The sequence below is a fragment of the Oncorhynchus tshawytscha genome, linkage group LG02 (assembly GCF_018296145.1).
Source record: "Oncorhynchus tshawytscha isolate Ot180627B linkage group LG02, Otsh_v2.0, whole genome shotgun sequence".
Lineage (NCBI taxonomy): Eukaryota > Metazoa > Chordata > Actinopteri > Salmoniformes > Salmonidae > Oncorhynchus > Oncorhynchus tshawytscha.
This window is the reverse complement of record NC_056430.1, coordinates 43,109,393-43,121,124: the sequence shown is the minus strand read 5'-3', so window position 1 is coordinate 43,121,124 and position 11,732 is coordinate 43,109,393. Positions and strand designations below refer to the sequence as shown.

The window sequence follows — 11,732 nt, the reverse complement described above, 5'->3', positions numbered from 1 at the left end:
AGAAAGAGAGGAGAAAGAGGGAGAGATGGAAGAGAAAGAGAGGAGAAAGAGGGAGAGAGGGAAGAGAAGGAGAGGAGAAAGAGGGAGAGAGGGAAGAGAAGGAGAGGAGAAAGAGGGAGAGAGGGAAGAGAAGGAGAGGAGAAAGAGGGAGAGAGGGAAGAGAAGGAGAGGAGAAAGAGGGAGAGAGGGAAGAGAAGGAGAGGAGAAAGAGGGAGAGAGGGAAGAGAAAGAGAGGAGAAAGAGGGAGAGAGGGAAGAGAAGGAGAGGAGAAAGAGGGAGAGAGGGAAGAGAAGGAGAGGAGAAAGAGGGAGAGAGGGAAGAGAAGGAGAGGAGAAAGAGGGAGAGAGGGAAGAGAAGGAGAGGAGAAAGAGGGAGAGAGGGAAGAGAAGGAGAGGAGAAAGAGGGAGAGAGGGAAGAGAAGGAGAGGAGAAAGAGGGAGAGAGGGAAGAGAAGGAGAAGAAAAAGAGAGAGGGAGAAGAGAAAGTGGGAGAGAGGGAGAGAAGGAGAGAGAGTGTGTGAGAAGGAGAGAGGGAAGAGAAGGAGAAGAGAAAGAGGGAGAGAGGGAGTAGAGAAAGCCGGGAGAGAGGGACGAATATGGAGGATGTCTAAGGCCTGGGGTGTATGCCTCAGGAATGTATTTGGCAGTGGGTAAATACTGCAGGTAGCCTGAACACACACACACACACACGCTCACGCCCATCCAGTGCCACATGCTCATCTGTGCAGACAGTGAACCACTACTACTGTCTACTGCTACTGTACATGGAACCACAGCTCAGGAATACTAACAACCACAAACCTGAACCCATACAGAAGGTATGTGTGCTTTGTCTGTTTCCTTCATGTACATGTGGTGTTTGTGAATGTTTTTGTGAGTGTTAAGTGAGATTTAGTGAAAAATAAATGCGTTGATTAATATACTGGCAAATGTATAATTGCAGTTACTGCAGGCTATAAATGTCTGTATCTTATGTTGTTACTGACAGGCAGAATAATGTTGATGTGTATGACGGTGCTATAATCCAAACTGCCCCTACCTCAATGAGAGAAGTGTTTATCATGCGACTGTGAATGTGAATGTTACCATTCTGAAGTCCAGTTGACTTACAGTTTAAGGACACCCTGATGATGCAGTCTCTGTCATCTATGCGTGTGCATGCTTATTTTGTGTATTCGTATTTTGTCTGTGTGTGTGTGTGTGTGTGTGTGTGTGTGTGTGCCTGGCTGCCTGTGTGCGTGCGTGTGTCTGTGATTATGTGCATGTGTGACATTTTTGTCCACTGTGTATTATTAAGTTTGCAGCTGTGCATGTGGAAAAATATGGATACACATTCCTCTCTCTCCAACACAGATGTGTGTCTGCAACTTACAACAACAAATGGCAGGAGGGCAAACTCATACCTCAATTCCTCAGCTGTATTAAGGTATTAAGATGTTAATTAAGCAAAGAAAGTTAGTCGCTGTCTCACACTGTGACGTCACCTAGTCAACTGACTCTCCAGGAGTGACAAGTTACAGTAGCTTCTAGCTCTCAAAGTTTCTATGGCTCAGAGTGTTTCGAATTGTTGTGAAAAAGCCTTGAGGCCTATGGTTTCTTCATTTTTCTCATCGAAATGTTGTGATCAAAACCTGTGTTTCGGATCCTGCGATGGAATTAGCTGTGTTCATGGCTGTGGTGTGGGTCGGGTCTGGTCCTTGCACTGGTTCTTTGTATTTGCATATAGATAAACAATATATATCAACTATTATCACTATCCCCAGGTTGTGTTACAGTATCACCATGGTTGTACAAGTGTCGGTGCTGTCCCTAGTCCTCACTCTAGCCCTGGGCCTGATGCTGAGTGTCTGCAGGCCTGTGTGTGGCACCCCAGGGACAACCCAGGACCTGGACTATGGAGGGGTTCCTCTCTGGATCAACCGTCTTCTGGGGGAACCCTCTGTATTCAGCCTGAGGGGCCGAATGGACCGGGCATGGTACAAATAAAACATTGATACATTAATTTACTGTAACAACAGTCTGAAGGTCGTGGTACTTTAAATAATTTATAAACGAAATGCACTTGCAAATCCGTGAGTTGCTTTAGCTGGTGCTTCGGGATTGGGTAATGTTTAGACATCATTCAATGGCAAAGTATCACATGTATTTCCTACTTTATTTACATATGTAATATCTGAGTAAAGACAGATATTTATCTGTGTGTGATCCAGGTACAGAGCCAACAACCCCCAGTCCTGCCCTGACCTGTGTGATTGTCCTATCCAGTGGCCCTCAGCTCTGTACTGTGACCACAGAGACCTGGGAGAGCTGCCAGACAGCATGCTTTACAATACACAATACCTGTTCCTGCAGGTAATACACACCACATGCAAGCACATGCACAAAGGGGTCTGAGACACCTGTCTGAAAGACTGCCAGGCACCACACGGTTACTATACAGGTGTCGGATCTTAATTTGAGCCAATAATCCTGCAGCAAGAGAACATTTGAATTATTATGTATATTATAAGTCATGGACATTTTTTATAGGGGTTAGATACCTTTTACGTTAGAGCAAATCAAATATGACATTTTAAAGTGGAAATTACAAACTTTAGAAGCCTTATTAAACCTTGAATACACTGCTGTGCAGTAAAATTCTCAGCAACAAAATGAAGATCCTACATCTATAGGTAACACACAGCTTATGGGTGTGTGTTTTCTCAGGGCAACAACATCTCGTCCCTGCCCTCCTCCTCTCTCACCAACTCCTCAGGACTCCGCTGGCTCATCCTGGATGATAACCGTCTGCAGACAGACGGGCTGCAGACCTCCACGCTGCAGAACCTGACCCAGCTCCAATACCTGTTCCTCAACCACAATAAGCTGACTGTTGTACCCTCTGGCTTGCCCAGGAGCCTGCGGCAGCTCCGACTGGCACACAACCTCATCACCAGCATCTCCCCGGGAACCTTTGGGAACTTACATAATCTTACATTGCTGCTACTGCAGGGGAATAGGTTGAACGTGATTACAGAGACTGACTTCACAGGTAAGTGCCTACACTCTGCTTCCATTCTGAGATATTATATTTTATGCCAAAACATATGACACCTTTTCTGACATATGTTAAAAATAACAGCCTCCCTCTCTCCCTCTCCCTCTTCCTCTCCCTCCACCTCCCCCTCTCCCCCACCAGGCCTGGTGTCTCTTAACCTGTTGAGCCTGAGCGGGAACCTCTTCTCCTCCTTCCCCTCCCACCTTCCTCCCTCCATCCAGCAGCTCTACCTCTCCAACAACTCTCTGTCTGGCCTGGGGGAGGAAAGTCTACAGGGCTTCACTAATCTCAGGTAACACACACACGTACAGATGCAAGCATGCAAACACACACACACACACACACACACACACACACACACACACACACACACACACACACACACACACACACACACACACACACACACACACACACACACACACACACACACACACACACACACACACACACACACACACACACACACACACACACACACACACACACACACACACACACACACACATTATTTCAGTCTGATATGCATCACACCTCTCTGATATTATCACAAATTGTGGTTATTTTGTTCTCTAATATTGAAAGTTACTCTGGATAAGAATGTGGCTTTAATGTAAATGTAGTGTGTGTGTGTGTGTGTGTGTGTGTGTGTGTGTGTGTGTGTGTGTGTGTGTGTGTGTGTGCGCGCGTGTTTATGCATGCACGCGCGTGTGTGTAGGTACCTGCGTCTGAGCCGCTGTGGTCTAGTGAGCCCTTCCCTCCACCCCCAATCCTTCAACCTGTCTTCCCTTGTGGAGCTGGATCTCTCTTACAACAAGCTGACAACCATCCCCCTGGTTCCCCTCACACTACAGTACCTGTACTTGGAGGCCAACCACATACAAGGTAAGACTACACATACACTCCCGTACAAGCGCACGTGCACACAGAGACAATCTAAGGAGTGGAGAAAACATCTGTGAGGGGTCGACCAGGGGAGTGAGAGCCAGCCAGGTCACCTGTGAAACAAGTCAGTATTCGACGTCCATCGATGTCGAAGGACATAGGGAGATGATGTGGAAACCGGCCACTAGGGGCGTAAGCATCTTTTGTTCGAATCCAGCGATCGAAAGTTGTTTTGAGATTTTTGTTTTAAGCCTATCCCAAACCTTAAAACGTACCTTAACCATTCAGAGTTAATGCATAACCTCAAGATTTCGGAGTTAATGCTTCAACTTAACCCTAAACTTAAAATGTTGAGTTCATGCCTAAACTTAACCTTAAACACTTCAAAATTTGACATTTGGAACAACTGCAGAATTTGACGTTGGAGAAACATGGATGAACGTCTAATTCTGACATGAGACTTTGAGAGCCAGATGGTAAGATCAGCCAAATATTATGCTCTTTCCATCTCTCTCTGAGAAAAACAATCCTCGTGTTGTGCCTCCAAATATTTCCAAATGACGAAACTGATCAAATTATGAACACCTGAATGCTTCTCTTGAACTGCAAATCAGCACATGAGGAGTGGATGTAACTTCCTGCCTCATCTTCAATAACAAACCTGTGAATCTCACAATTGGCCACTCGTTCGCTCAGCCGTGTCTCCTTGACAAAACACTGTTAGGATTCCTGGATTCCTGTTCTGGCTTGGATGTTTGGGCTACAGAGGGAGAGGGAAAGAGGGGGAGAGAGTGAGAGAGAATGACAAGAGAGAAAAACAGAGGTAGAGGTACAGTGCATTCAGAAAGTATTCACAGCCCTTAACTTTTTTTCACATTTTGTTGTGTGACAGCCCGAATTTAAAGTGGTTTACATGTGGATTTAGTGTCACTGGCATACACATAATACCCCCTAATCTCAATGTGGAATTAGGTTTTTAGACATTTTACAAATTAATTTTAAAAAATGGAAAGCTGAAATGACTTGAGTCAATAAGCATTCAAGCCCTTTGTTAAGGCAAGCCTAAATAACTTCAGGAATACACATTTGTTTAAAAAGTCAGATAATAAGCAGTGGTGTAAAGTACTTTAAAGTACTACTTAAGTAAAAAGTACTTTGAAGTACTACTTAAGTCGTTTTTTAGGGTTTCTGAACTTCACATTACTATTTATATTTTTGACAACGTTTACATTCACTCCATACATTTTCCCTGACACCCAAAAGTACTCGTTACATTTTGAATGCTTAGCAGGACATGAAAGTTGTCTAATTCACACAGAACATCCCTGGTCATCCCTACTGCCTCTGATTTGGCGGACTCACTAAACACACATGCTTCATTTATAATGACGTCTGAGTGATGGAGTCTGCTCCTGGCTATCCATAATTTTAAAAATAAGAAAATTATGCTGTCTGGTTTGCTTTATATAAGGAATTCAAAATTATTATACTTTTACTTTTGATACTTAAGTATATTTTAGCAATTGCATTTACTTTTGATACTTAAGTATATTTTAAACCAAGTAATATACTTAAGTAGTATTTTACTGGGTGACTTTCACTTTCATTTTTTATTAACTTTTACTTTTACTCAAATATGACATTTGGGTACTTTTTCCACCACTGATAATAAGTTGCTTGACTAACTCTGTGCTGAATAATGGTTTTAAGAAGATGTTTAAATGACCACCCCTATCTCTGTACCCCACACAAACAATTATCTGTAAGGTCCTTCAGTCAAGCAGTGAAGCACAATTTCAAAGACAAAGAACAGGGAGGTTTTCCAATGTCTTGCAAAGAATGGCACCTATTGGATGATGGCTAAAACATTTAAAAAAACAGAGAGTAAGGAGGTTTCCATTGACCCAGGTTTATGTGTAATGGAGACGGCAGATATAGGTGAGCATTTTCTAAAGATCAACAACATTTTTATCCATCCGACAGGGGTGGATTTTTCTTTTGGCAAACTTTCTTTATTGCGACAAATGATGATGGAAACTGTGTTTTTCGATTAAATGATGATTGCCGAAGATACGCCATGTCATCACAAGCTCCACTCCACATTTCATTCTAAATGCCTGCTAAATCCATTTTTTAACTATCAAAATAATGTTTCTTTGCAGGATCCTTGTCCTGACTTTCAAGAATGGTTGAATTGCTTCAAATTGCTTTTCTGGTTGGCTGGATGCAAGTTTCACCATCCAATTATTTACCGTGCAAGTTTCACAATGGCACGGGGAGTGGCAAAAATGTGGCACATTATATTGCACACTAGTCTATTCTTGAATTCTATCCCATGCTGGCTTTCATCAGCTACCTGAGACATGAAACAGATAGATGGGAGGGCACACAGGATGTTGCCAATTTATTAATGCGCAACTTGCCTAAATGGGTCGTGGAAACACTACAGTTTTATTCAACATCATTACGTCCAGCTGTGACGTTGTTACATCCAGCTGTTTATATCGACACAAGGTAGATACATGGAAATGCACCCTAGCAGGCATTTGTCACATCTATTTTCCATGCAAGCTTTCTAAATGTCGACAAATAAAATCAAGGGAGAAGTTCATGGAAACATACTGTATCTACTGAATGTCCCTTTGAGCATGGTGACGTTATTATTGCACTCTGGAGGGTGTATTAATACACCCAGTCACTACAAAGATACAGGCATCCTTCCTAACTCAGTTTATGGAGAGGAGGAAAACCACTCAGGGGTTTCACCATGAGGCCAAACTATACACTGGAGTTACTTACCAAGGTGATATTGAATGTTCCTGAGTGGCCTAGTTACAGTTTTGACTTAATTTGGCTTGAAAATCTATGTCAAGACTTGAAAATGTCTGTCTAGCAAAGATCAACAACCAACTTGACAGAGCTTGAAGATTTTTTAAAGATTGTATGATCCAGGTTTGCAAAGCTCTTAGAGACTTACACGGAACCCAAACCGGCTGCTCGCGTGCTCCATCGTGCGTAAATGTATTTTGTCCCAACCACACTAAACGCGATCACGACACGCAGGTTAAAATATCAAAACAAAATCTCAACCAATTACATTAATTCGGGACAGGTAAAAAGCATAAAATATTTATGCCAATTTATCTAGCTAGCTTGCACTTGCTAGATAATTTGTCATATTTAGCTTGCTTGCTGTTGCTATCTAATTTGTCCTGGGACATAAACATTGAGTTGTTATTTTACCTGAAATGCACAAGGTCCTCTACTCCAAAAATTAATCCACACATAAAACGGTCAACCGAATCGTTTCTTGACATCTCTCCTCCTTTCAGGCTTTTTCTTCTCTTGATTTTATATTGTGATTGGCAACTTTCATAAATTAGGTGCATTACCACCACCTACCTCATTCGTCTTTCAGTCACCCATGTGGGTATAACCGATGAGGAGATGGCACGCGGGTACCTGCTTCTATAAACCAATGAGGAGATGGGAGTGGCAGGACTTGCAGTGCGATCTGCGTCACAATTAGAACTGACTTCTAAGCCCTTGGCAACGCAGACACTCGTTGGCGCGCGCAAGCAGTGTGGGTGCAATAATTGATTAATATAGATTTCTACATTTATTTTGCAACGCTCGTGCATGCGATGCGATGCTGTAGTCAAGGTATTACTCAGAAAGACAGCTTCCAAAGGTGATTCTAACATGTATTCACTCAAGAGGTTGAATACTCCTTTAATTAAGATATTTTAGTATTTTATTTTCCATTAATAACATTTTTAAAATGTTCTTCAACTTTGACATTACAGAGTATTTTTTAAGTCAATCATTGACGAAAAATGGCACTTTATAACACAACAAAATGTGGATAAAGTCAAGGGTGTGAAAATGTTCTGTAGGCACTGTAGAGGAACAGACAGAGAGGCGGGGTTAGAGACACAGAAATAAAAAGAGAGCGAGAAAGCAAGAGAAATAAAGATGGAGTGTGAGCTTGTTTTCCGCAAGGCTCTCCAGGAGACATGAGTCAGCACAATAACCTGGTATGTGTGTCTGGTCTGGTCTGACAGAGAGCTAAACACAAGACATTCACCGAGAGAAAAACACTCACCTCACTGTCTAGCATCCCGACAGCTAGCTACTGTTGTCTACCCTCTGCCAAACGTACCCTTCTGCCAATAGCTATAGGCAGGAACAGGAGGTAGAGAGGAGATTATGTTTTCTCTCCTCCTCTTTTTTAAGATAGCTGTAGCTGCTTTTTGGATTTGGCATCAACTACTGTAGCATGTTGTGGTTTCTGCTCCTAATAGAATAGGATACTGTAGCTGTATCCAGCTTCTGATCATGCAAATCCTCCTCATACAGTCTGCCATTTCAGGAATAATGATGGCAGTACACTCAAAATACTGTGACAACTCTCAATTGGAGGAACTGGGTTTAAGTTATGTTCACATATTGTAAAAAATATACTTTGTGAAGTAAGAGTATATGAGTGGGAATGTCATTACTGGGTATAGGGCTAGAGTGCATGTAAAAACCATACTGTCCTCTGTTCTCTTTGTCCTCTATCCTTTCTATCCTCTCTGTCCTCGCTCTGCTCTTTGTCCTCTGCAGAGTTTAACATCTCTAGTTTCTGTCGGGAGGTGGGTCCTCTGTCGTACTCCAGGATGAGGATCCTTCGTCTGGACGGGAACAAGATGTCCTATCATCTACTACCACCTGAATGGGTCTACTGCCTCCGAGTCCTGCACCACATATACATCTAACCCTGACCTCGTACCTCTAACCCCCTGACCCTGCCACAACCCTGCTTTGAAGCTTACCTGGAAAGATTCTGTCAAGATTCCACAGGTCCGAACATTCAGAAATTAACACACACACACACATGCACACAAGTACGTCATTGAAACGCACATCCTTCAAACACACATCACTCATGCCCACTCGGACGCACGTTTGGACACACACAAACGCAAGCAAACGCTTACATGCTCTCAGAACAGGTCTTCAATACTCAATACATTTATTTTTTTGTTATTTTTTTTTATCCTCCAGGAGTAGAGCTGAGGCTCATTTAATGTTGTTTTGCTAGTCTCACTGTAACCACTTCATCCTGTAACACAGTCTGATCAGTGTATGAAGCACGTAGTCATTAAAATCATCCACAAACATCACCCACCAAGGCTTGTTAATACATCACAGTACTGTAGAGTCAACTTGGAGTTGAACTGATCCAACACACACGTATTAATGCGCACGTTGTATGCGTTTTGTTACTGTAAAGTTTTACAATATCGTCAATGTTTTGCTAAAAGGTCAAATGATGTGCTTTATCGGATGTATGACTGTAAACGCATTGTTTTTGCATATGAACAGAACAATAAAAGTTACACCATTATCAATTGTTTTTACTGTGTTTTTACTAGTGATGTAGACATGAAATACTATCTGTTTCATATAACACAAAACCTTTGTCAATCCAGAGCGTTAGTCTCTATAAACCTAGATTGGTCTCATTAGTCTAGATCCTGTTCCTGTTTGCTCTATGGGTAGCTAGCGCTCGGTATGAGAGACACAAAAACTATACCTTCACTATGAACACAGCCCATAACGGCCTGCTGTTATATTCATGGTAACACAAGGTTTGTTATTCCTGAATATCAGTTTCATAGACCTAGAAATCACACATAGTATAACCCTATCCCTAGACACACATTAATAGAGGTATAGGAGTGGAATTTTAACATGCTGTGTTCCAATGACTTGGGAAAGTGTGTGTGCGTGTGCATGTGCACGTGTGTGTACTAATGTCAATACCAACATTTTACCGTTGACATTGCACTTTGCAGACCCAGCCGTTCAGGGGGTACTACATCTGGACCAACAGCATACATGCAATGGAAACTGTGGCCGAGTGTGTGTCTGTGTGACTGTGTGTGTGTGTGTGTGTGTGTGTGTGTGTGTGTGTGTGTGTGTGTGTGTGTGTGTGTGTGTGTGTGTGTGTGTGTGTGTGTGTGTGTGTGTGTGTGTGTGTGTGTGTGTGTGTGTGTGTGTGTGTGTGTCTGTGTCTCTAAGTGTGTTTATGGAAAGCCTGTGATAAATGGCTATATGGATTTGTTAGGGCAGATGCCGATACCAATTTTTGGGGTTACATTTTCAGATCAAACAATACATTTGACTTTGTTTTTACCCAATCTAACTACATACCAAAATAATAGTCATAATTGTATTTGAATGGTAAATATCTTAATAAACTGGGTAAATCAAGATGGCTTAGGCCTACTCACAATACAGGTGAATGCGTATTCAATAGGAGTGTGTGCATGCATTGAGTTACTGAGCATTTTTTCCTGGTCAGTGGAGTCCATGGTGCTACTACAGATGACAAGCAATCAGTTGCCCTTCCATTTGGGACTTATATTACCCTACTGATCAACAAAATTTGCATAGAAGAATCTATCATGGTCCACACACCAATGCAATCATGAAGAGGACACAACATCCCCTCTTCCCCCTCAGGAGAATGAAAAGATTTGAATTTGATTTGAGATTTGTTCTATTATCTCTCCATTTTCTTTCCCTCTGCATTGTTGGGGAGGGGCCATGAGTAAGCATTCCACTGTTAGTCTACATCTTGTCCTTTACGAAGGACATTATATTATGAATACAATTATACTTTATTTGAAGCAACCTAATCTCTTCTTTCATAAAAGAGGTGTGCGCTGTCTCATTAACACTTTAATCATTTTGCAGATCCAGACGCTCCTCTGTCACAACAGTTCGACAAGAAAGAGAAAGTCATTTAACGTATTGAACATTTTGGAAGAAAATCAGCTTGCTTTGGGTTATGGTTTGCATATTATAACAAATAAAGTTTTAGGGTAGTCAACTGACATTAGCTTTAGCTGTAAGCTAGCCAGCTGAATGTAACATCTTTTGCTAGCTAACTAGCAAGCTACCAGGTATCTTTTTTTTGTTGTAAATTGGTGTACCCTGTATAAGGACATTATTTTGCCAAACAGTAAATGAATAAATATTTTCAATATGTCTACATGCCATGTGTCATTATTCAACTGTGCTTATTAAGCTAAATTACAGGGCCTTCAGAAAGTATTCATACCCCTTGACCTATTCCACATTTTGTCGTGTTACAGCCTGAATTCAAAATGGATTAAATTGATTATTTTTCACCCATCTACACACAATACCCCATAGATGTATTGAAAATTAAATACAGAAATATCTATTTTACATAAGAATCCTCCTGGCTACTCCAACCCCGGCCAACAGCTCTGCCCCCCCGCAGCTACTCACCCAAGCCTCCCCAGCTTCTCCTTCACCCAAATCCAGACAGTAGATGTTCTGAAAGAGCTGCAAAACGTGGACCAATACAAATCAGCTGGGCTAGACAATCTGGACCCTATCTTTCTAAAACTATCTGCCGCCATTGTTGCAACCCCTATTACCAGCCTGTTCAAACTCTTTTTCGTATCGTCCGAGATCCCTAAAGATTGGAAAGCTGCCACGGTCATCCACCTCTTCAAAGAGGGTGACACCCTAGACCCAAACTGTTACAGACCTATATCCATCCTGCCCTGCCTATCTAAAGTCTTCGAAAGCCAAGTTAATAAACAGATCACTGACCATTTCGAATCCCACCGTACCTTCTCCGCTGTGCAATCCGGTTTCCGAGTCAGTCACGGGTGCACCTCAGCCACGCTCAAGGTACTAAACGATATCATAACCGCCATCGATAAAAGACAGTACTGTGCAGCCGTCTTCATTGACCTGGCCAAGGCTTTCGACTCTGTCAATCAC

General features: G+C 42.2%; 1 protein-coding gene across 2 annotated transcripts; it reads left to right on the top strand.

The window, feature by feature from the left end:
- The first annotated feature begins 498 nt into the window (after positions 1 to 498).
- On the top strand, positions 499 to 9,316 carry zgc:113307 (uncharacterized protein LOC553753 homolog). 2 transcript variants are annotated; one of them, XM_024412620.2, is made up of 8 exons: positions 499 to 816; positions 1,352 to 1,424; positions 1,762 to 1,974; positions 2,209 to 2,350; positions 2,705 to 3,029; positions 3,177 to 3,327; positions 3,754 to 3,920; positions 8,529 to 9,316. In XM_024412620.2, the coding sequence occupies exons 3-8, from the start codon at positions 1,781 to 1,783 to the stop codon at positions 8,678 to 8,680; spliced, it is 1,131 nt and encodes a 376-aa protein (XP_024268388.1). In that variant the 5' UTR covers positions 499 to 816; positions 1,352 to 1,424; positions 1,762 to 1,780; the 3' UTR covers positions 8,681 to 9,316. The 2 variants fall into 2 exon arrangements, with proteins under 2 accessions (XP_024268388.1, XP_024268389.1); XM_024412621.2 differs by lacking the exon at positions 1,352 to 1,424.
- Positions 9,317 to 11,732: the final 2,416 nt, after the last annotated feature.